This window comes from Genypterus blacodes, unplaced genomic scaffold (assembly GCF_046128005.1).
Source record: "Genypterus blacodes isolate CSIRO-AG114 ecotype Tasmania unplaced genomic scaffold, CSIRO-AGI_Gbla_v1 ptg000222l_1, whole genome shotgun sequence".
NCBI lineage: Eukaryota > Metazoa > Chordata > Actinopteri > Ophidiiformes > Ophidiidae > Genypterus > Genypterus blacodes.
This window is the reverse complement of record NW_027467021.1, coordinates 166,748-191,606: the sequence shown is the minus strand read 5'-3', so window position 1 is coordinate 191,606 and position 24,859 is coordinate 166,748. Positions and strand designations below refer to the sequence as shown.

The window sequence follows — 24,859 nt, the reverse complement described above, 5'->3', positions numbered from 1 at the left end:
AATTGCAGTACAGGCCTGATGACAGGGAAACCAGAATGACCCAGTTCCATCCCAGTTTAGTCCATAACCTGTTAAACGTCACCATTGAGCGACGGCGTCATAGCTGGAGGACTGCTCGGCCTTGGTGGAGGTATGCCCGCTCTGAGTGCCTTTTATTTTATTCTTGTATTTATAATTTGCATGTTGGTCGCCAAATACCGCATCTATCATTACATTACATTACATTACGATCATTTTGCTGACGCTTTTATCCAAAGCGACTTACATTACATTACCACCCTTCGCAGAGGGGGGAGCAATTGAGGGTTCGGTGCCTTGCTCAGGGGCACCTCGGCAGGGGCTCGAACCGGCAACCCTCCGGTTCCCAAGCGGAAGCTCTACCCACTGAGCCACTGCCTTTCCATATCAATTTATAGTTTTTTTGGGGGGGAGTGCTGGTTGCCAAGGCTACGCTCAAAGGCTGAAAGAGTTGAGACTGCAGTCACAGCAGGACAGTCGGGAGATAACGACATCGTCAACCAACACGGCGATGACCAGATGTGAAGATGAAAAAGCCTCTTTGATCGTACCAAATCAGTGATAAAGGTTAAAGACGCATCAGAGAGCAGAGGAGCCTGAGATGACCCATGATCCTCTCTGCTCCACTGAACAGCTGCAGAGAAACTTTAGGCCTCTCTGCAAACCATCATCATCATCATCCTCACATGTAGAAAACATGAAAGATTGACTGAATATGAGCGTAATAACACCAATGTTTCCTTCCATCACACGCTGAAGCAGCCACAGCTCCGCTCCCCATTTCCCCAGGCTCACGAGGCACAGATGGAGAGAGCGGTGTTCAGGATGCTGTCTGAATGTGAAATTATGAGTTATTATAGAGAAGCCCAAGCGTATTGTGGGTGCCCTGTGTGCTGGGTTTGTTTTCAGGCGAGGCTCACCTCATCACATTTCACATTTCCAGACACCTGTGGCTGCAGAAAGCACTAAGAGAGAGAGGGAGAGAGAGAGGGGGAGGGAGAGAGAGAGAGAGAGAGAGGGAGGGAAGTGGAGGGAGACAAAGTGTGAGAGAACATCGGCTGAAAAAAAAGGTGCACATTAGGTGGAGAGGGACGGAGAGAAAAGGGGAGAGGAAGAGAGGAAGACAAGGTTCATTAGCTGGGGCTTCTTCTTCTTCGACTACAGCCACAATAAAAGGAACGATACGCCAAATCTGAATGAATTCAATCTGTCCATGGGGTTAATAAATAAATAAATGTTTAATGAGCAGATAAGGACTGTACATGACGAGCTGCACAAAGCTCAGTATGCATTGGACACACACACACACACACACACACACACACTGTGCGACTGGGTTCTGGTGAAAAGCTCCCAAACGACACGCTTCAAGTGTAATCAAGTCCCATGATGCACCAGTGAATTAAGAGAAACAGTAAAACCCCTCCTAAGCTTCATCATATGTAAACGGCTACGATACGTTTCATAGATGGAAAAGGTTCAAAGTGACGGGAGACTGATTGAACACACAGATAAGAGGGACGGTGAAGACATAACTTGATAAATGAGAGGAAATCTCAGAATTCTCTTCGTCGCCTGAACGTCTAATGGACCCAAACTTACAGTTACATCATCTTGCCTGTTAGAAATGTACACATGGTTAAATAAACTTAAAATACTTACAACAAGCCTGTACAGATAAAAAAAACTAGAATAGATTAGAAAAACGATTAAAACACAAATTAAAACGACTAAATTGGCTTTTCCTTATAAGCGGCACCATCTTCGTCTTCATCTTCCTGGGCCGGTTCTTCACATGTATCTGTTCCTGACGTACTCGCGGTACATCAGCATGTCCTCCCTGCACAGCGCCCTCACCTGGCCCTGGCCGATCAGCACGTGGCCCTCGAACACGTCGCGGCTGTCCCGGTCCACCTGGGGCGGGGAGACGCCGTAGACGCTGTCGCCCTGGAAGCGGGACACCGGCTCCCTGCGAGGGACGGCAGGAGGAGACACAGTTTACATGAATGAGGGAGGAGATGATGGGTCTTCATCCTACAGGAACATCATCTGATTTGAATGGGAACGCCGTATGGATCGCACAGATGGATAAGATAATGTCCTTTTCCTGGAAGTGGGCCTCTGACCCGTGTCTCATCATCTTCAGGGTGGATTATCACCTGTGTGCGTTTGTCGAGTCACCCGGTCGGTCGGCCGGTCGTCTGAGAGGCCGAGCAGACACATGGCTGCTCAACACGAGGACACAAACCTCCTCTGTGAGTCAGAGCCACAACAAAGGCTCCCATAGGTCAGGCAATGATTGAATTCTGTAAGGTGTGTGTGTGTGTGTGTGTGTGTGTGTGTAGCTTCACCTCAGCTTTGCCTGGTTGCATCAATCCTACATGTGAAGAGACTCTGGGCCTTTTAAAGTGTGAACACGTTTAAAGCGTCGCTCCCCCAGGGTGCCATGATCGCTCTAACATGGCGGCCGGTTCTCCATCTGAGCTTCCCCTACTTCTCCTCCAGATGCATTTAAGGGGGCACTCCACCAATTGTTCTACATTGTGCTACACACACACGTTTGTTTGGAGGCACTTTGCTGCTGCCTGAGTGAGGAAAGGAGCGGCCACAGCGGTGGAGTAGGAGTCCGATTAGCCTTCGCCTGATGGGTCGAAGGGAAGAGGAAGGAAGGAGCAGGAAGGGAGGCGGGGCTCTAAAGGGCTCCCTGGAGGACAGAATACATTTGGGCTGCCTCAGAATATCTCACTTGTGCAACAGCAGACACACACACACACACCTGCTGCAGCCATGTGGCCACGACCACGGCGGGCGGGGGGGCGGACCAATGAGCGAGCAGGGGGATGAAGAGGGGCGGAGACGGCGGCAGAGGAGGATTCATTGGTGGACGAAGTCTCCACAAATACAACGTACACAAATGTATACTGAAAAGAGCAACCATGTGAAAAACGTGACGCGTCCCTCATGAGGACGACGTCTCCAGCGTCCCCCTCTGTCTCCAGCGTCCCCCTCTGTCTCCAGCGTCCCCCTCTGTCTCCAGTTTCCATCGTGTCGTCATGTGAGAGGAAGTCCAGCTCGTGGTAATCACATGTATGTGTATGTATGTATGTATGTGCATGGACCCTGGGCAGCGTGTTTATGTATGCTGAGGTTGATCTTTACTGCTGAGGTGACAGCTCGGTCCCCAGGGACGGAAACAGGGGGGGGGGGGCTGTTTCCCAGAGCTGGTTGAAGTTGTTTACACGTCTGCTGTATACCAGGAGGAACATCTGCATCCAGAGCTTCAGAGTCAAACACCCTGCAGTAAGAACGGATCCTTCTGTGGTTCATACCTTCACTCTCCTCCCTCTCCCTTTCTTTGTAACCTTCCTCCAATAACCATCCACCCCCCCCCCCCCCCCCCCCCCCCCCCCCCCCCCCCCCCCCCTCTCTTTTTAAATGTTTCCCTGCCTTCCTCTGACCTTTGGCCCGTCTGGCTGCACGCTCAGCCCTCTGGTCTTAAGCTGGGATATACAGGAGGAAGCCCTGCGCAAACAGAAACCTCCTCTTCTCTCCTTCCCTCTGTGTGTGTGTGTGTGTGTGTGTGTGTGTGTGTGTGTGTGTGTGTGTGTGTGTGTGTGTGTGTGTGTGTGTGTGTGTATGTGTCGGACAGAAAGTGAGAGGAGGCAAACACTGACAGAACATTCTGCAGAGGCACCGCTTCATCAGTGTCAGAACTTTATCCTGGCTTAGGAAGGGAGGGAGAGCGTGCAGCCAGATGAGAGAGAGAGAGAGAGAGAGACAGAGAGAGAGAGAGAGACTTGAGCAAACACACACTGCAACGTTGTCACAGTGCAGCTGAAAAGTGTAAACATTTCTTGACTAATTGACATGTTGTGTAGGCTGTGTGTGTGTGTGTGTGTGTGTGTGTGTGTGTGTGTGTGTGTGTGTGTGTGTGTGTGTGTTCAGAGTCGCATGTTTCACTCACAAGCTGATGCTGTTTGTCACGTTGATGTGTTCAGTTCTCTCCACTCTGTGCTGGCTCCCACCCAGATGTGCAAACCTGCAAACACACACACACACACACACACACCACAAGAGTCAAACCAGCTGATTGCGTAACGTCTGGGCGTATTACGGGCGACTTCCATGTCTCAACTCAAGACAAAAGTTTGGATTTGTTCTTCTCCCTATTGTTGTGATGTCCCTATCATGATTGTTATCATTCTGATCATTCTTCAGAGAGGAGGCAGAGCGACTGAACAACCAATGGGACCGGACCAATCACGGTGCCGGGGTCAGAGAGCCACAGCTGATGAATGTGTGTTCAGTTGTTCCAGCTTGATGACGGCCGTTTACCAGAGCTCATCAAGGATTTTTCGACGGCAGAGAGGAAGAAAGGGAACACAATGAAAGGGAGAGGACACGGGACAAAGGGAAGTCAGGGCTGAACAAAGCCAGCTGGGATGAAAGCAGCGCTGACGTCCGGCACACACAGCAGGGGGGCGGGGGGGTGGGGGGGGAGATTGACGTTGTCCACCTTTTCCCAAAAATCACCCATCATCTAACCCTGAGGAGCCCAGAGACCGAGCGCATCAGCTTTTACAAAACACAGGAACTGGGGGGGGAAATTGGCGCGAGGCGGTGGGACAACAAACAGGGAGATGTTCCACTTCACGCCCGAGAGGCACAGCAGAACACGGCGAGGGTCCAGAGAACAGACAGAGTTTGTTATTGTCGACTCTCCGCCTAACGCCACAGACTTACACAACACACAAACTGTTCCTGCGTCCTACTTTTACTGTCATTTCCTGCTGACCGACACAAACACCACATCACTTTCACACTCATCTCTGTTGTTCAGATTGCTCGCCGTTATTACGCTCAACTGTAATCGACGACCGACACACACACACACACACACACACACACACACACACACACACACACACACACACACACACACACACACACACACACACACACACACACACACACACACACACACACACACACTCCTAAAGATACACAATTAGTCAAACCCAGTTGCTAATAATAACCAAATAGAAGGTGTTAACCGTAACATGTATGTAAGTGTGTGTCAGCCATGTGTTACCGCTCGTATATGAGGAGGTCGTCCTCAGCCGGGAACTCGGCCAGGTTGATTCCATAAGGCTCCTTCATCTGCTGCTGCTGATGGTGATGATGGTGCTGCTGCTGCTGCTGGGGGTGCTGGAAGTCCTGAGGAGGTCAGAGGGGGGAAAGGTAAGGAGCTAAGGGTCAGGCGTCACCGTGGAAACCAAAAACCTACACAGAAGCTCTGCAGAACCAGGTGCTCTCTCTCTGCGCGCCACAACAAGCGGGTGGCGAAGACGCAGCGGACAGACGATCGCCGGCGATATGATGAGTGCAGAGCAACAGGGCAAAGGTCAGACCACATGTGACTGACAGCTGATTGCTTCAACACTTCGATCTTTTAATCAGCTGTTTTTTGAGTGGATCAGTTTGCAGTGAACACACACTGACCGCTGCTCCGTCTCATCAGCTCACACAGCAGGCAGTGCGGGGGTTAAACTCCTGTTATCTTGTATAAATGCACAGAAACAACAACTGCATTTACATTTTCACGCCCTGCCAATATGGAGGGAAATGAAAAAGTAAGCCAGGTGAAGTTGTGCTGCCCTCTGCTCCCCTCTGCTCGCTCTCAGCTGGTTATGTAACAGCGATGTCATCGATGTGCCGAGCTTCATGCATTCAACTTCTACTGTATTTGTATCGATCCAGACTGCAGCCGGGGGGGAAATAAGGGAGGGGTTTTTCTTTTTCTTTTCGGGGACCACGTCCAAGAAACACAAGCTGTGAACACACACGCGTACACACGCAGACACAATCGGGGAAACACACAGGGCCGTGTACAAACACAGATTACGTTTGGAACACAAACCCATTGCGGCGTACGAGCAGATATATGGTGTGTGAGGGCACGTGTGTGTGTGTGTGTGTGTGTGTGTGTACAGGGTTGTTTAAGCAGACACCCACCAGCGTGTACGCCTGCGTATTGAGGCGGAATACAGAACGAGGCAGCGTGTGTAATTACAGGGTGAAGGTAGTAATGATCAGATGTTTAAATATTTCAGCAGTTTTATGTTCAGCTGGCAGCCAGGCAATCCATTTTCGGGGCGGGGGGGGGAGGAGGCGGCGGCGACACAAGCCTGAGCGCCGTGTCGCATGCCAGCCAGTGTGCGGAACACGTGAGCTCGCCGCCCCCAAAACATTCAGGATGCAGCGCGACGCTCCAGGCTGCCAGAGGAGAACCAGACGGAGAAAAGAAGGGGGGAGGAGGAGGAGGGGGAGGAAAGGCCTTCACCTTCAAACCTACAGAGAGTAGTCAACAAAACACACCTCCGCCAAGGCCGCATAGTCCTCCAATTATTCCTATCTTTCAATGCTTCGCTCACATTTAAGCTTCTTCACCAAGAATAATGTTTGTGACAAAGGAGACACATTTGTAGGAGGAGTTTTGGAGTTTTCCTTGTGCGTTTCCAGGGATGTTTCCTTCAAACTGAGAGCACGTTTCCTTTCCTTACTGCTACCTGAGTAGGAGTCGGCGGCGGCGGTAAGGAAAGTGTATCGGGTGTAACTATGTTGTTCTATGTTTAAAGCTTCAACTATAGACAGACACCAGGAGAGACGGCAGCAGTACATGACGCACAATAAGACAACACAACACACAGGGTTGACATTCAACCCGCACATACGTATGTCCACGGGAAAATCATTACATAAACACCTGCTTCAATCATAACAGGGGTCCGACTGAGGGCAAGCACCATTACTGTGTTTCAGTCTGAAAGGAAAAAAGAGCGTCTGAGCGCAGAGTGAGACAAAGAGAGAGAATAAAGGAGGAATAATGACATTACAGACATTTATTACCGCCCCGGAGCCAAATACACAAACTTTCTAACCTCTGCCCCACGCCGTGACCCGACCCTGACTCGGAGGCCGGCGAGGTTGACGTCCGCTCTCCATGGTGACGCAAACAGAGAGACAGAACTCAGACTCTTTTATTTCTCTGGGACTCCGCAGAGAGAGAGAGAGAGAGAGAGAGAGAGAGAGAGAGAGCTGGGAGGAGACTGACACTTTGGAATCATCCCCCGCCTCTAATGTATCGCTTCTTCTTCTGCATATTACTCAATAGGTAAACAAGGCTTTGAAGTGACAGCCAATCAATTCCACCTCAGCTTTCCTTCTGTTTTCCATTTATCATCACAGAAGCATTTTAAATGAGATGTACATATTATATCCCACTGTAACGAACCCATTAACACACACACACACACACACACCGCGTTAATGAGTTTATTTCCTTCTGTGTGTGTGTGTGTGTGTGTGTGTGTTCATACCTCCTGTGTGCGGCTGCTCTCCCCAGACTCTGTCAGCAGCTTGACAGGGGTGGAGCGCTGCGACACGCTGGATCCGTCATCGTCGCGGTCCTCCTCCGAGTCGTCCTCAGACGTGCTGGAGATGGCCTCCTCGCTCGGGGGAGGAGGAGCGCTGGCCGCCGTCTTCCTCTGGAGCAGCGTCTCGTCCTTGCTGCTCTTGTTGCTGGAGATATTCAGAGAGTACACACACACACACAGAAACAAACAAGACTGTCACACAATCTGACAAAGAATGCAAACGGTCCAAGTAAGACGGTTTGTAAACAGAACCAACAATGTGGGAAATAAATATCCATATTGTAAAGTCGCAGGGTTTCTTCCCGACTACGTCCGACAGCTTCAATGCACCCGGACCCCCACACACACACACAACCTGTCTGATGGGATTAGAACAAAGACATCCAATCCAGAGAGACTTCCCTGCACTTCCCTACCCCAGCACAGACTTCCCCGTCTCCTCTGGCTTGCGTACGGTGAACGGGCTTGGATCCACTCCCAACGTCTTGGGCATGAATTCCCTTCATGAACACAAAGGAGAGGGGATAACACATTAGATAACATCCCAACACGCCGACGCAATCTTCCCTAATGAATACATGCTACACGTTTAGAAATATGATTACTGTGGTTGAGCCAGCTAAGTCACCACTTTACTCCTTTAATGTAAGAGAGGAAGCTATTCTTAACTGGAAAGTGGAGCCAAGAGGACGGTGCAGGATATGAGATCGGATATGAGCGACTCATCTCGTGTGTGTGTGTGTGTGTGTGTGTGTGTGTGTGTGTGTGTGTGTGTGTGTGTGTGTGTGTGTGTAGCCACCTTGCAGAGTTGGTCATGGCGATGCAGAAGGTGTCGTCGAAGCAGGTGAGTTCGTACGGCTTGAAGAACTCAGTGTAGGTGTCGATGCTCTCGTCGTAGCGGTTCACTCGCTTCACTTTCACCTTCTTCATGGTTTCCTTGCATGCCACTGCGTACGTGCAGGGTGGAGACACACAACCGCAACATTAAATAACACCATTAAGAATGCTAGCGATGCTTTCTTGCAGATGTTACGTGTTAGGAGTTCTACCTTCATCATAAGCCACGGGCAGGTAGGTGAGGACTCCTTCAGACCACCACAGAGTGTAGCTGCAGACAGAAGAGACAGAATAATGGAGCCTTTTGTGACTCTGACAAAGCTTTCTACTTACTGTTACAATATTTGGTGGGTGTTCCCCCCCCCGCCCGAAAAAGAAAGACATCACATAACCTAGATATGAAGATTGCCCTGGTTGGACCGCCTACAGCTCCTGAATAGGCCGGCCCTTTTATTCAATATGGCCAATTTACTTGAATGCGGCGAGAATGATTTACTGTGTGATTTGTTTCGGTGTGTGTGATGTGCATGTTTGCAAAAAATCCAATTCAAATCCAGCGAGGATCATTTGTGAGGGATAATGGGCGTTACGTCGAGGCCACGGCGAGTCTGGAGGTCTGGAGAAGCAATTTGGGTCTGGGTTTATGTAAGCAAAGACAAGGCAGAGCACACAACATGCATACTGACTGAGAGAGTGTGAGTGTGAATAAAAGAGAGAGAGAGAGAGAGAGAGAGAGAGAGAGAGAGAGAGAGAGGGACGGGTAAGTGTTCAAACAACTCTTCAAAAAGTCTGCAAAATTGTTCAAATAACTCCTGACCTTCAACACGCAGCTCTGAGCTTTGTGACGGCAGCTGAAGTTACATTTCCACACAAACTCTCGTCTTCCTACTCTTGTTAACATGGCAACGGGTGAAAATTTGTTATCTCCGTCACCACGTGAACTGAAGACTTTGGCGGCCTCGGGGCTTTAAACAAATCTATTTCCAACGCACACAAGTGTGGGCGCTAATCATCTGCCGGTGATTTCCCACCGGCCTGTTCAGTACGACAAAAACAAACAAGCGCAGGCAATGATGCACATTCTGGAGCGGGCTGTGTCTTCACCGTGCGTACCACAGAGTCATGCTGCCGTGTGTGTGCGTGTGTGTGTACCTGCGTCTTTCCTGCGGCAGGGCCATGGTGTTCCTCTGGTGCAGGTAGAAGTCGGTGGGAAGCTCCCACAGGTGAGGCTTAGACTCAGACGGTTGGTAGACTTGGAGGAACAGGTTGATGGCGTCCTGTCTGTCGGCATCTAGGAGAGACGAAAGACGTAGAAACTGAAGAGGAAGAAGCCGATGATTGGCTGCTGTGAAGACGTGGATCCATTCCTGTAACCACCAACAAAAAAGTGTGTGTGTGTGTGTAGGATGGTAACATAACACCACGTTAAGCGGCGGGAGTGTGTGGCGGTAATCTCTGCGTGTGTTTAGCACGTGGCAGGCGTGTTTTGCATGTTGCCCAGTTTAGTGCCGTCTTAATTCATCGCCCGACTGTGACGCCACGTGCATGCAGCTCAAACAATCACATCAGCTCATTAGAGACTGAATAAGAGTGTGTGTGGCTGTAATTAGCAGCAGTTACCGAGACTCATTTATCAAGGTTATGTTCCACCTGGGATTTAGACACACGATAAGACTGGAGGATGGATCAGGTCACACACACACACACACACACACACACACACACACACACACACACACACACACACACACACACACACACACACACACACACACACACACACACACACACACACACACACACACACACACACACACACACACACACACACACACACACACACACACACACCCCCCCCCCAATGCTGTTGATTTGTTTTCATGTGTTTCTAATGACATCATACACTGATGGCAGGGCAGCAGTGAGGGGTTCAGTGTCTGGCTCAACCACACTTCCACAGGCGGGAGAGGAATGTTTAGGATGTTTTTTTGGGGAGGATCCATTAACCGGTCATGCCTCACAGACGGAAGAATCCAGCGGGAGAATCTGACATGAACAACGCTGTGAGCTGTAACAAGTGTGAAATTAGATTCTTTCAGTTTAGCAAGTTGTAAATTGCATGCGAGTCGAGTGTGACAGCAAAATGTAATCAGAGTAAATTTATGAAAATGGCTGTGCCCTCGCCAAAGGGCACGATGACAGCGGACACCAGATGAGTCAGACTGCTGGGTTAAGAGGGAATTTTGCTCTTTTTTTCTCCTCCCCTCTTTGCCCTTCCATGTTCTTCTCTCTCTCTTTTTTTGCTCCTTTTCAGAAGTCTACAGGCAAAACTGAGTGCCAGCAGTCATCTTGGTCCACCGCTTCAGATTTAAAGCCCATATACTGTAGGCATTATCCAGACTGTAGTGCATAGGGAGTACTCGTGTGTGTGTGTGTGTGTGTGTACCCGTGCTCCATTATGAGCACTTCTCTCTTGACATTTCATCTTGAATAAGCGCTCCCAAACTTCCCCGGCCGGCTCTGCTTTGAGGTCATGTTACTTCTCACAATGATGCGACACTCGTGGGTAGGATAGCGATGAGACGAGGAGGTCCTCTGATGAAGTCAAGGAGTCGCTCTATTAGTGTCGCAGCCCTGCAGGTTCCATCTTTGGATGTCAAACAGCCAAAAGTAGGACTTGCTATGTCAAAGAGCAAAGTCCTAGTTTGTGAAGCTGTTGTCTGTATCGACTGTTCTTATAGCGGTCATTGAGAATAAGCAGAGGAAGTTTGATATTTGACATTAAAGGGAGGGGGGGGGGGTGTGTGTGATATAAATAGCCTGAGGTTTGTGTGTTTGCATGTATGCATGTGTGTCTAAGCATGTTTCTATGGCAGCTGTGGACAGCAGGGTGGATTCAGTTTCTCGGGGAATGGAATATTCACAAAGTGGGGACTGAAGCTGGAGTTGAATATGGAGGATTCATATTCCTTCATTTACTTCCTTTTAGCTCCAGAGCAGAATTGCAGAAAATTGCTTTTTGTCCACAAGGAACAAAACGTTCCTTCTTCCTACCTGTCCCTACTCTGAGCCAAATAAGGTTGAAACTGTGTCTGTAGGAGTTTGTGAGATGCACCTGAGAAGGCGTTGCTGTAGTAACGAGACAGCGTCTGCATGATGTCTTTGGAGTGTTGCGTCCAGGGAGCGATCTTGCGGTAGGTCTTGACCCGGTGGACCAGCTGGGAGCCGCCGTACTGCAGCGACAGAGTGTCTCCGTGGTCCTCATAGAGCTCCTCAAATAACCTGGGGGGGTCACAAACACAAACGCGTGAACACAGAGGACGTGCGCTTCAAACTCCAAACCCTACAAGTGACCCACGCTTCTGATTACCTCACGCAGTCCGTATCAAACTGGAGCTTGGGCTTGTCGATCATTCCCAGAGCGTAGAGCTGATAGGCCAGCGCACACTTCCCCACCATGAACTGGGCCGTGTTGGTGCGGTCCAGGCAGTCCACACAGTTGGTCCGTAACACTCCGGTCTGCAGTCGGGGCAGCAAAGACATGTTTTTAGGAGTGTATAGACATTTCTCTGTGTGTTAACCTTTGATAAACATCCATGCACGCAATTATGATTATGAAGTCTTGAGAGGTGGATGGTTGTTATGTGACGTACCTGCACTCGCCCACTGGGTGTGATGTGTCCTCCTACATCTCCCCACCTGGGAAGAATGCAACAAAGTCAACACACTTTTCTCCAATCATCACCATCACTCCACTCAAACTGGCAGAAGTGGCCTGTGGGGAAGTCGGACAAAGGTTTCTGCATTTTCTGGGGGGGTTGAAATCAGAAAACAAATGAAAAATATGGTTGTGAAGGCAAAGTGTGTCACGTGTCTGAGGGGACCGATGAGGGAGGGAGGGAGGGAGGGAGGGAGGGAGGGAGGGAAGGAGGACAACCATGCATGTGTGAGAAAGAGCCAAGAGACAAGAAGGCCATCACCGCAAAAAGGACGCCGCGCTTTGTTGGCCTCCGCTGTCCGTTAAGTTAAGCACAAGAGCGAGACTGCAGGCGCCATAATCATTAAGTCTGTATGAAGACGCATGCATGGGAGCGTGTGTGCAGGAGTGTGAGGGTGAGGGGCTCACCTAGTCGGTATTAAGAAGAGATCAGGGTTGTGTTGTGTAAAGCACAGTGTAGGGTCATAAATCCTGGCTGTGACACGGCCGTTAGGTTACGCAACAGAATGGGAAAGTGTTTAAGGCGAGCAGACAATGAGAGCAACGCATTAAGCACATACACGCCAATCTACCCGGCTCGTTAGCACAACTCTGGGCCACCGCAGACCTTTTCCCCCCCATTAAGACCCGGGACGCCGGCAGAACTGGAAAACTAAGCGACGGTGATAAATGTGCGATTTTGAATATGCATGGATGCAAAAATGGATATTAGACCCTTAGAGTACACAGAGTTGGTGTGTTTGGTGTGTGTGTGTGTGTGTGTGTGTGTGTGTGTGTGTGTGTGTGTGTGTGTGTGTGTGTGTGTGTGTGTGTGTGTGTGTGTGTGTGTGTGTGTGTGTGTGTGTGTGTGTGTGTGTGTGGCAGCATCTTCCATTTCCATGTTGCGACGCTCACCTGTCGTCTGGTCTCAGGCAATGACAGTAGAAGTCGGAGCGATTGATGAAGAAGCCGGTCCTCTTCACCACGTTCTCGGCTATCATGCCCAGGCGGTCCAGAACGTTACACAACTTACTGATAGGAGAGGGAGAGAGGGGGAGAGGGGGAGGGGGGGTGGAGATTAATGCTTACATGTTCCTCCTCCTCATCATCATCATCTCATATTTCACAGACAAAGCCGTCTTGGCTGTCAGCACCTCTTGGTGTAGCGAGCCATGTCCCAGGCTATGTAGTCGATGCAGTGTTCTGGGGGGAGGAACTGGTTGAGGTTGAGCACAGCGGGGTAGAGCTCTTCACTCAGGATCTTCTCGTGTTTCCTCTTTTCACGTTTCTGCAGCACAACAGAGACACGGATCACACACACACACACGGCCTGGTCCTTATCAAAGAGCTACAGTACGCACATCTGATTTGGGGAGGCAGAGTGAAGGAGTGCAGATGTGAGCGTTACAAAAGCATATCACGCTGCTTCAAACAGGTCCCATGAGGATACACACAACCCTCCTTCTGTTGTGATTAGGGTTTCTCTGCAGTGCTCAGAGAGGGAATATAGTCTCATGCCACGATTCATATTCAGAGCACAGCTGGAGGTAGATGCACAGAGCTGCAGGTGGAGACAGAGCCGTATGGAGCAGAGTATAGAATCTGCTGCAGATGGAATATGTGCGTAGAGAAAAGCTATCTATCCTGACACCACCCAGCTTTTTAAATGTGGCTCTGGATTAAGCAGACACTGCGGGACATCAAGTTGTGGAAGTCATGCGAGTTGAGAGGCGAGGCGTGACTGAAACCCGGAGGACTCGGGTTTTTCTGAGAACTGGAAGAGGGAGGAGGGAAATTAACCAATCAAACCTGAATGTGTGACGAAGAGGAGAGATTTTCTGCTGTGTTTCCCAATATTTGTGTGTGTCTGTGTGTGTGTGTGTAACCATGAATTATTTATAATACAAAAACAAGATTGAATGTCCAGCCGTTCCTGCCTGAGCTGGAACTGAAGGGGTTTGTAATGAAACCAGCCGACTGATCTGTGGATTCAAGTGGAGACACATGCTTGGCCACGTGCAGACACACACACACACACACACACACACACACACACACACACACACACACACACACACACACACACACACACACACACACACACACACACCTAGCAGATACCAACATATCAGGACAGATGCGTTGTGGCTTCCTGGTTAAATGCCAACATCCGTGCTTCTTCTGTCTCCCTGTGTAAGACAAAGGCTCCATACGCAGGGGGTCCCCCTCCCTCACACTCTCTCTCTCTCTCTCTCTCATCAGCTAACATCACATGGCTGAAGCTTGTGCAGACCACTGAGGTCTGCGATTGATCTCTAGTCTCATGGCTCCCCTTGTGAGTGACAACGTGAGTTTGAAACCCAAGCCACACAGAGCAGAGTGTGTGGCTGCGTGCCTGTGAGTGTGCAAGGCAGCCAGGCAGCAGATGTATCATCGCTGTGATTAAGGGGGAATTCTTTTTCCTGTTGTCCTCCAAATATAATTGAAGGGGCTTGAGGCACACACACTTCACAATGTTTGTTTGTTTCCTTCCTTGATTTTCTCCTCTCTAATTTAGTTGAGTTTCTTCCCCCTCCTCTCCTCTAAAGCTCTCATGCTGTAAAGTGTCATCTTGTCTTCAACACCCGACGTAAAATCATGCAAACATCTTCACACTGTGTAAGAACTGAGAGGTGGACCGTGACTCCCTCTGCACGTGCAGCAGAGCCATCCCCCCAAGACAAAGCCCGGTGCTTAGTGAGAGCTGTGAACAGGCTCGTTTGTGTGTGTGATCACGCGTGTGTCGATGTGCCATCTCGCCCTGAAGATCATGATCACACACTCTCAGCTGCTGGCAATTACAGGCAATTACCAAAACGCAGCCACAACATGGCTTTACTATGAAAGTCTCTGTGGTCATGCTCACCTTCCAGAGGGATTTGCACAATCGCACTCCGTCAGATTGCTACATGTTGACTGATCCAACAAGCCACAATTATTTCACCCAAACACATTCAGCACCCAGGACTCACGTGCATGACAAAGATCCGTCTCACTACTGTCGATTCATCCTGGTTCATCATCCTCTGTTCTACGGTGTCTAATGGGCCTCAGCTGAACTAACTAAGGCCAAAGTGAGAAGCTCAGCGTGTGTGTGTGTGTGTGTGTGTGTGTGTGTGTGGCGTGTGTGTTACCTTGACCAGGTTGAGGATGATAATTGGTGAGCCGAAGCGCTGCAGCATCTGATCAAAATGGAGGGCAGCGATATGTGCATAGGGATCAGCCTGGTCCACTGAAAGAGGGAAGAAGAAGAAGCAAGTTAAGGATGAAATTAAGCCTAAACTCAAAGGTGCCGTCTGTTAACAAGCATCTGACCATCTGGGATGTTTCATTGAGGGGTTACATGTAATTATGGTGAGCACCTTGGTGAATCTGCTCTATCAACATCAGATATATGACCTGGGTTTGAGCTGTGACTCCTTCTCCTCATTATCGGCCCGTCAGTGTGATGTGGGGCTGCTGGGCTGAGTCACTCACACACATAATGAGCTCATGTTCGGTGAAAAATCAGATCAGCGCTTTGGGAGCCAACACACGCGGCCGCAGCCCCCCAGAGGGAACGTCCCAGAACATGTTGGAAAATGTGAGACGGGCGGCCAACTGTCAATAAGCGCCCATCACTTCCAAAGAATCTTTTGTTTGCGTCCTCTCTCAGATTCTGACACAAAGCTTCCACCGCTCCAAAGCTTACAAACGCCACAGAGAGAGGACTCATCCACGCCTGACCTCAGCCTCCAGTCCCGCTCATTGTTTGCCCATTTTTCCTCTCGTCTCTTCCCTGTTTATCTTCCATTCTGATGTCTCTGTGTGATGCGCAGGCAGAGGCTCACACACCTGCAGCCCGACATCACAATGAACCAATCAAACCCGATCAGAGGAAGTAGGTCACATCACTCCGCCGTTTCATCAAACCAGGTTGACTTGCGGGTAATAAAAACCCAAGTGCGCCCTCTTCACCTTCACTCTCCATCAACTCTCCTATTTGCATTTTGTCACACCTCAGCTCAGGCTTCAATGTCAACACAGAGCGATAGCAGCTGTCCCACATTCTTCCTGTACCCTGGAGGGGGGAATGTTGCCATTAAAGAGGATGAAACTGACTCAACCATTAAGGTCAAGTCCCTCACAACCACGACTTGCACCCCATGCGGTCATAAAGACGTCGTATAATTATGTAACAGTGACTCTGGACGGTGGCGGCGGCGGAGGAGAGGCGAGGCTGCTGCATGGGTGGGACGCTGGATTATTATCTTCTGAACAAACAAAGAGGCGCAGCGCTGGGACGGACTATAAATCGCACTGCTGCCCTAGATTTGACAAGAGGCATTGGGGACAGGGAGGTTTGAATCCACGGAAAACAGTCGGGGAATAATCTGAGATAGCAAATGCACACACAAAAGTAATAATAAGGAGAAAGTGAAGGCTTAATTGTGCAAAGGCAGGCAACATTTGGGACAGGATGGGGACACGCAAGTCCTGTTTATCCCAGCACACAGAGAGGCTGAGGGGCGGGGGGACGAGGGGGCGGCCTAGCTTCACCTTTTACCTTTTCTCTCTGTCCCTACGGTAAAGCGACGTGGGCCGAATCAGAGCGCCACTACACTTATTCTGATGATATTCTTCTCCCACTACAAGGTCCTGCCTGGTCCTGGTCTGTTAGAGTGAATGCACCCACACACACACTAATAAACAGTGTGGGGAACCATTAGAGAGGAAATGAATACATGTTTAATCTGTAATGCTGATTTATCTTGCCTCGTCTCTATCATAATAAATGCAGAGACCTTCAGCCTGCAGCTCTCCAGGTTAGCCAATGAGGAGTGGATGTGAAGTACAAAGCATGAAAGCTATTTGTTTATGTGTGTGTTGGTTTGTTGGCGGTGCAGCAGGTGGACTTACATCGTATCGGGGGTTTTGGCATCATGGTGGAAATGTCCTGCGACCAATAGAGCGGGACTGAGCCGCGCACCTGAGTGTAGGAGGAGTAACTTCCTGCCGTCAGAGACATGACGGAGGCATCGTTGACGATCTGCTCCGTCTCCACCTCGTTGGCTACGTCCCCCTAGAAAACACAACAGGAAGCAGAGCGAGGAGTTTCATCACTTACCGCCGCTGCTTTCATATCAGGGCAATGTCTCCAACCAACGCTGAAACTGCTGGAAGGAACTCTTACATTTAAGAGGAAACATTAAAGGCTGCTTGTCCTCTTTACCAAAATCCCCCACACACACACACACAATCACAGCAGGACTCAAATGAACCCACCCCGCAATCAACCATCTTAACCTCCATCATCCCAGTGACCTTCACCCCTTGCCTCCTCCAGCTATTCATCCCCGTTGCCTTGGCAACAACTATACAGTACCTCGCAGTTGGCGCCTCTTTTGAGGAAGCGGGTTCCGGCAAATTTGCTGGAGCGCCTGGCGATGAGGGTGATGTGAACCGGGCGGCCGTAGATGAGAAGCTCTGGGGTCGACGGGTGAAGGAGGAACTGAACGTTTACACATTATCATACAGGAACATTACCTCACAAGACTGTTAGGTCAGTCTACTGCATCTCACTGTGATGAAGACGGCAATAGATGTTTTCAATCGTTCAAATAATCACAAATAAAAGAAGCAGTGAGTAATGATTTGGACTTGAACGGCAAAGAGTCGATACATTTTCCTGCTGCTTAGTGATTGATGCACAGAGGCGTCGACGTAAGAAGCCCCCGGCAGGTTTCTACCCTCATACATCACACTGTTTACTCTTTTAAAGACATTCCCAAAGCAAAACAACTCTGTGGTGGCAACGGCTTCACAAAGACTGCAGAGGAAAGAATGCATGTGAAGCTTTAAGATGATTTTATATAATATATCCCCCCTGCAGTGAACAGATGGAGAGATTATGCAAGAGCCAAACTTCACCTAAAGCCCAATAAACTCCTCCAGGTTTTTGGATGAATCACACACACACACACACACACACACACACACACACACACACACACACACACACACACACACACACACACACACACACACACACACACACACACACACACACACACACACACACACACACACACACACACACACACACACACACACACACACACACACACACACACACACACGGAGCTCTAGCTTTGTCCTCCACTACAGAGGAATAGAATTTACCTGTATTATTACAAACACTGTACAATTTGTAAAGTGTATAATTTTCCAAAACACAGCCCTTCAAACAGCTGTTGCAGTAGTTCTTCATCTGTTCAAGTGTGTCCTTCAAAATTTCAATCCCAACAGACACTCCTAAACAAATCCAAGGAAGTTTGTGATGCGACAAAAAACACAAAAGCAGAAACAAATACAGAGAAACACTGAGTGGACACCAGACGTAAACACGAGGAGAAGGATACTGGATTGGCCGCAAAAGCCGTGGATTATGTACATGAGCCAATCGGGATGCACTATGTCCTTGACCCGCTCCAGCAGCTTCCCGTTCCACACGTACTTGTAGTACGGCTCGGGCTGGAGGCCGTAAACCACTGCAACGGAACAACGGGAACACATAAAAGCTCCTGCATGTCACTGGGGTCACACCTCCTTATCAGTGAGAAAGCAGCTAAAGGGGAAAGGGAGCTTATGGGTTGGGATGCCAGGTTCTGGAACAAGAATATAATTAGAAACCTTAGTGTCCGGTTACTGTAAACAGGATTAAGTATGATGTTGGTGCTAGTATTCCAATTTCAGCGGATCTTTCCGTCGCATTGCAGACATTGCTCGCTCCTTCAATGCACCAATCGTATGCCTGCTGTTACTATGCAACCACAGCACATCTTCAACAGGAGGAGGAGGAGGAGGAGGAGGACAGGATGCATGCAGTCAACTTTTTAATGGATTTATATAATAAAGGAGAGAGAAACCTCATCACTAAATTCAGGCTGCCATTTTGAGAAAGCAGGGAACACTAAGGAGTAAAGTCTGTAGGCCGTACGTACCTTGCGTGGGAAGCCCCTCGTCCTCAAAGATGTCGAAGGTGTCCTGCTTGCTGCGGGTGTGAACCTCTTCCCCTGTGGAGGGAGCGGCTGCCGTCCACGCCTCGTACGGCCTCTGCAGCAGCGTCAGGTTGTACTGCAGCGAGTGGCTCAGGTCGTAGCTGTAACTGCAGCGGGAGACGGCAGAGCTCTTTTTAAACTTTTAAACTATACGCTTTTACTCCCGCCATCATCTCCTTACACTACATTCTTCTTTTCTGCTGAATGACGACATCACTGTTCTCTCTCCGTGTGTAACATTCCATCTTTCTTACATGAGCTCCTATTGCACATCTGGACATTAGACTATGAATGAGTGTTAACAAAAAAAAAAGAATTCTTGGTTGTGTAAGTGAATGATACAATGTGTGTGTGTGTGTGTGTGCGTGTGCGTGTGTGTATTTCTGAAGTCTGCAGCTTTTGTGCAGAGTCCACATGATGAGTAAGAATGCACTTACAAAACAACATAACAAAGAAATCTGGAGGTCAGGCTGCATTCATCTGCAGCGCTGCACATGGAGCGTCTCACGTGCTACAGCGCTGTGCTCCGTTTATGGCCTAACAAGACAGCACTTCATGGCTTTCTTTGTCCACAGAAGAACGGCGGTTATATAGAGGTTACAGGCAGGAACACCACCATTCCAAAATATACAAGATTATCCTCATTGTGGTTGAGAAAGACGCAAAGAAAACTTCAAAACAGATACAAGCTGACCTCCGAGAGAGAAGTACAACAGCGTGATGTCGCACCTTCAGTAGCTTTCTGATGGTGTGTGCGTGCGTGCGTGCGTGCGTGCGTGTGTGTGTTTTGCTGTATAGAAGGTACTCCATTGTGCTTGTTGTGATGCTTTGCTTTAGTTACCTGAAGTAGAAGTTGCTGGAGAGGTCGACATTCTGAAAGATGCGCACATATCTAGAGGAGCAAACACACACAGATCCACGTGTGAGGGAGGGAAGCTGAAGAAACATCATTCTGTTTCTGACAATAACATCCAGAAGTTTCATTTTTACGTTAAATGGACATTTTTCCTGTTCATTCAAGTCCATTTGCTGATAGAATGTAATCTCATCAGCGTTGACACAGACTGAGAGGGCGAGCAGACACTTGTAGTTTACTGTCAATATCGTTACCTCGCGGATGAGCGTGTGTGTGTGTGTGTGTGTGTGTGTGTGTGTATTCAACACAAAGGGCACTGTCAATCATCAACACTTGAAACTGATACATAGCCAACCATCCTCCCCCTTCCCAATGTATTTCTGACAGATTCTGCCCTAATATCACATTCAGATTGTGTTTTCAGAAACGACCATCAGGGCCAGAGAAGCCGTGAGTCTAAGAGAGCTTCAGTGCCACAGCAGGACGGTTACCTGGCCTCATCGGGGTGTGTGACCCTGACCGAGTCGTTGGGGATGTAGATCATGCTCGTGTCTTCGATTTTGTAGATGGAGTGGCCGCCGATGTCGGCCATCTTTCTGCGCTTGGTGATCAACACGATGTAGTAACCCTCCAGAAAACGCACAAAGCCTGACGGTGAAGAAGGAGGGGACACAAATCAGATCAGACAGAGCAGAACGCTTCCTCTACCAAGGCTTTTCTGAAGAGTTATGGGCTTTATTGACAACAATTACTGATGCCTCATTCATGTGACTCATTTAGCTGAGAGATGGCTCACCCATATTTTACCCCCCAATCAGTCAGAACACACACAGCTGAGTCAGAACTGCAGAAGCCACTTAACATCCTTTCTTCCTACCATCATTTACATTCTTTCCATCGTTTCCTTGTGTTTCTTCTTGCCAAAGTCGGGCCACACTGACCCATCATTCACCCAAATGAATAAAAAAACACTTTGAATAATGACACTGATTCAGAATGACAGAGAGGGAAAGGTAACGCTTTTCAGTCTGTGTCAGTGTGACCAGCATGCACTGCTTCCCCTAAACACACAAAGCTTTACAGAGGCACATCACTGAATTTCTAGGTCTTGACTGATTGAATCCGCTGCAATCCCTTTCAAGTAGAAGTAGAATGTTTACATTTGAGTGACAGACAGAGATTTGACCTGTCGGGCTAGAAAAAGAAGAAAACAAAACAAAACAATGAATCAGAATGAAAGTAGGTCGGGGCTCAGGCAGGATGAGAGTAATTCAGCGAGCCCGCCGGTGAACCTGGGAGTAATCGGCGTGATCGGAGGGAGGCGGCAAAGCGAGATGAGACGCGTGATCACTGACTGCTTGTTCTCGTCTCCCTGTCTGTCTGTGATGAGCGGTCAGTCACCGGCCTGCTGAGTCTTGTTGGCAACCTCTATCTTGACACATCGACTAATTCTCAGGAAAAGTGCAGGAAAAGTGAAGTGAAGCGGCTCCCTGACTCCAAATGGAAGGATTCATAGAGCAGGGGTTATCCTTACCCACAATGCCATAGGCTAACACGGCCCTGGACAGGCCCGAGGATCCCTTTTGGCCAATCTTGGTGCGGTTACCCAGGTCCAGGCGTCCCAGTAACTCCCTGACCTCCTGCTGGCTGTACACATGCTGCACACGGACACACACACAGACACACACGGACACACACGGACAAACACGGACACACACAGTATTGTTATAGTCATGCAGTTTCCAGAATGACCATTTCACTTGGCAGGACAACAGAAAACCAAAAACACGAGTGAAAGCTGAGATGCAGTGTTGGGAGATGGATTCTGGAAGAAAATGATTGAACAGACGGTGTTGCTGACTCACAGACACGGCTCTTCACAACAATCAACTAACAAAAGGATTCCAAATTGATCTCGATAAGATAATTAAGATGAAAACAAAAGACAAATGCTTGGAAACTTACCAACAGCGACACAAACAAGTTTAGACAATTCATATATTTGACAACTGTAAACTCAATGTAAACTACACTGGATCAATTTCACAGTAAAGCAAACACAATTGATTTCTATGAATCAGTTGCGTCTTTGTACTGTATATGCTTTACTCTTCATCACTCTTCACACTCTGAAGCATCCACACAAGCGCCTCTAAAATTCTCTACAATGCCAATTTAAAAATGGAAAAAGGAGCCTTGCTTGTGGTTGTAAGTGTAAGAGGCGGCGGGTGATGGATGCTTACTCACCGATACTATATAACAACAAACATCATCAGACTCAGCCCCGACGAGGAGAAAACAAATGAAATCACAGCTCATAGATCTCGGTAATGAGCGGCGGGCCTCAGCTCTCATCAGCTGAGACGGGCTGAGTGATTGGCCCATTCCCCCGCAGGCGTACTGTACTGTGTTACATAAGAAGTACACAACATCACTGTACTAGCCGGGCGCTCACCTTGTCGTCGATGATGGCCAGGTCCTTGGGTTCCGTGCGGTCGATCTTCAGGACGCGGTGTTTGGTCTGCGCGTGGTTGCTTCCCACCAAAAAATACCTCTGGAAGGAAGCAGAAGAACAAAAAAGCATTCAGGAGCTGTAGGTTAGAAAGCTTCCGACGCCTCTGGGACCTTTGAGATGAGGCCGAGATAAGCGATACTGTGTGTGAACTCTGAGCTCAGTGATGTTGCTTGGTTGGTTGTGGGTGCAGGCTTTCTCACATCTCGCCTCACACAGCGCAGACAGGACCCGGTTTGGAAGTGCAGCAGACACAGTGTCCGTGTGAGAACGAGACCGTACTGTACGGCACAGCTCTGTCCTTAAGACTTCCTGTAACTTACATCAACACCTCACATGAAAGATGCACCGCTGCTTCTGAACAACGAGACACACAGGTAGAAAGTAACAGACGAGTAGACCGTTCTAATCCAATTCTAAAAATGAAAAGCAAATGAGGTTTTTGTTCAAATGTGTATGATCCTACTCTAGAACGATAGAGGTCAGAGTTCACAGCTCAGCGTGTCGGCACATCATCCATCTGATCAGAAATGTCTACACCTCCATATGTTCTTTCTGAAGATGTCCCCTCTCTTTGGTGTCTCTTTCTCTCAGGTCATTATTTCTCTCACACAGGGTTGTCAGAGTTTCTATCCACTATAGAACATTGAATAGGAACACCTTGTATCAGTACTGTCCAAAGGCATTGAGGCCATTTTGTCCTGTTCCAGCCTTCACAGGATCCCACAGAGCCTTTGTGAGTTACAGTAGTTAGGCAAGACTGTTCATCGTCACTACAAGGATCTGAACATCTAACATAAGAAACTGGTGTGGCATAATCAGGCTCAGTGTGCTGGAGTTTGCATAATGCACTCAACAACCACAAAAGCCTACAAATAGAGGTTTTTACATGATTAATCCTGCATGCTTTGATATGTAAAACCTCCTCGTGTACCAGGTGTTTCCATGTGTCACCCTCTGCCTGTGACCTTCATCTCCATATTAGTGTAATCCTAATAAATGTGTTAGGGAAATGAGATAAGCAATTCAGGGAAGGACGCAGAATGTTTCCTCTCAGAATGATTCCTGCCCACTGCCTCAGAGACGGAGGAACACTATTTAATGCTCATGAAACCAGCTGTGTGTTTGGTTAGAAAGCCAGCGCAGATTCTCATCCTTGTTGCTGCACTAGTGACTCCTATTGGTTGCTCATAGCACCTGCAGGGAAGGACTGAGGAAACCTCTGACACCTTCCTGGGGAAACTCAGATGGGAACATAGTGGCAGCAACGAGCAGCAGCTGATCTTAACCATACTAAGTATATAAGGAGAGAGATATTGCAAAGATGATTCGATCGTCACAATGTAAAAACCCAAAGTGCCTGGAAATACACGATGCAGAGCACAATGATCATAAGGAATTGTGATTTAAGATAAGATAAGATAATCCTTTATTTGTCCCACATTGGACAATTGCACAAAACTGAAGAAACACATGTATTCTACTTTAACCAGGACTATGTTGGACCTGGAACTAAGTTTGTATTGTTAGTAAGTTACTGAGTTGAGCCTCTTTTCACATTAATAAACCGTAAAATAAAGAAAGTTGGTGTATGTTGCCATCTAGTGTTTGCTGTCGGGTATTGAAAATTCTCTCAGTTCTCCATACTTGTATTTTTTCTCTGTTCAACATCTCTAACATTATTATCTCATCTCTAACATGAAGTTATGATCTATAAACATGATCAATGTTTACCAGGTACCATCAACTGAGCCACAATTCACTCTTGATAAACATGTATTTTCCTACAGCTGCTGTTGTTGTTATACTAACAGCAGCTAGTCGTTTCCCTTGATATTGACCGAAGCGGTACACAGATGAGTTAATGGCGCACTTACGGCTCTGGTTTCGTACAGAACCATCCTCTGGATCCCGCTGATGACAGACGCTGCCTGGGGCATGATGATACTTTCAAGTTTGTCACGATCCAAGAGAGAAACTGAGGGGCTGCAGAGTGAATGTGAACACAATGTACAAATCAATAAATGAAGATGAGCGCAACAAATTAACTTACTCAGTTTTCTGCTTTACGGTTTCTTTACAACCCCATGTTTCCCAAAGTAACATAATGTACTTACCATGTTAGCTAGCTTACAACTCTAGCTAGCAGCATTAGTCACGCGCCTCCACTGAGCTGGTAGTTAAAATAACTCCTTAGAGGTTCAAACAATGAATACAATTTGTTTTTAGGCAGTCAAAGTATTTCACGATACTATATGTGAGCGATGTGCGGGTTGCATGAGTTTCTGTCAGGTGACTATCATGAACGACCAGGCAGCTGCTGCAGCTCGCTTCAGCTGATACGGAAACTCGCAAAGTCCAAACAGATCGAAGTACTGGAAGTGCGATTGATAATAATGTCGGTAGCTATGATACAATCATGGC

At 48.4% G+C, this 24,859-nt stretch overlaps 1 protein-coding gene across 1 annotated transcript; it reads right to left on the bottom strand.

Moving 5' to 3' along the window:
* Positions 1 to 1,065: 1,065 nt before the first annotated feature.
* On the bottom strand, positions 1,066 to 24,795 carry fig4a (FIG4 phosphoinositide 5-phosphatase a). The gene is made up of 24 exons (XM_076170515.1): positions 24,553 to 24,795; positions 24,313 to 24,421; positions 22,379 to 22,477; positions 21,458 to 21,581; positions 20,415 to 20,571; positions 19,909 to 19,959; positions 19,011 to 19,174; positions 18,429 to 18,557; positions 17,393 to 17,493; positions 16,927 to 17,089; positions 15,162 to 15,259; positions 13,143 to 13,276; positions 12,904 to 13,020; positions 11,945 to 11,990; positions 11,662 to 11,810; positions 11,407 to 11,573; positions 9,444 to 9,582; positions 8,504 to 8,562; positions 8,254 to 8,401; positions 7,871 to 7,954; positions 7,398 to 7,599; positions 5,111 to 5,235; positions 3,983 to 4,057; positions 1,066 to 1,987 (listed from the first exon to the last, which is right to left on the bottom strand). Exons 2-24 carry the CDS (start codon positions 24,373 to 24,375, stop codon positions 1,810 to 1,812), a joined length of 2,772 nt encoding a protein of 923 aa, XP_076026630.1. The 5' UTR covers positions 24,376 to 24,421; positions 24,553 to 24,795; the 3' UTR covers positions 1,066 to 1,809.
* Between the last annotated feature and the right edge of the window lie 64 nt (positions 24,796 to 24,859).

Bases quoted from the DNA above. Each gene is read 5' to 3' on its own strand.
- fig4a (XM_076170515.1), bottom strand. From the start codon at position 24,375: ATGCCCCAGGCAGCGTCTGTCATCAGCGGGATCCAGAGGATGGTTCTG. The intron at 17,494-18,428 runs GTATCCTTCTCC...CGTCGACCCCAG, and splicing joins CGGCTTTTGCGGCCAATCCA to AGCTTCTCATCTACGGCCGC. The intron at 11,574-11,661 runs GTAATCAGAAGC...TGACCCCCCCAG, and splicing joins TTTGATACGGACTGCGTGAG to GTTATTTGAGGAGCTCTATG.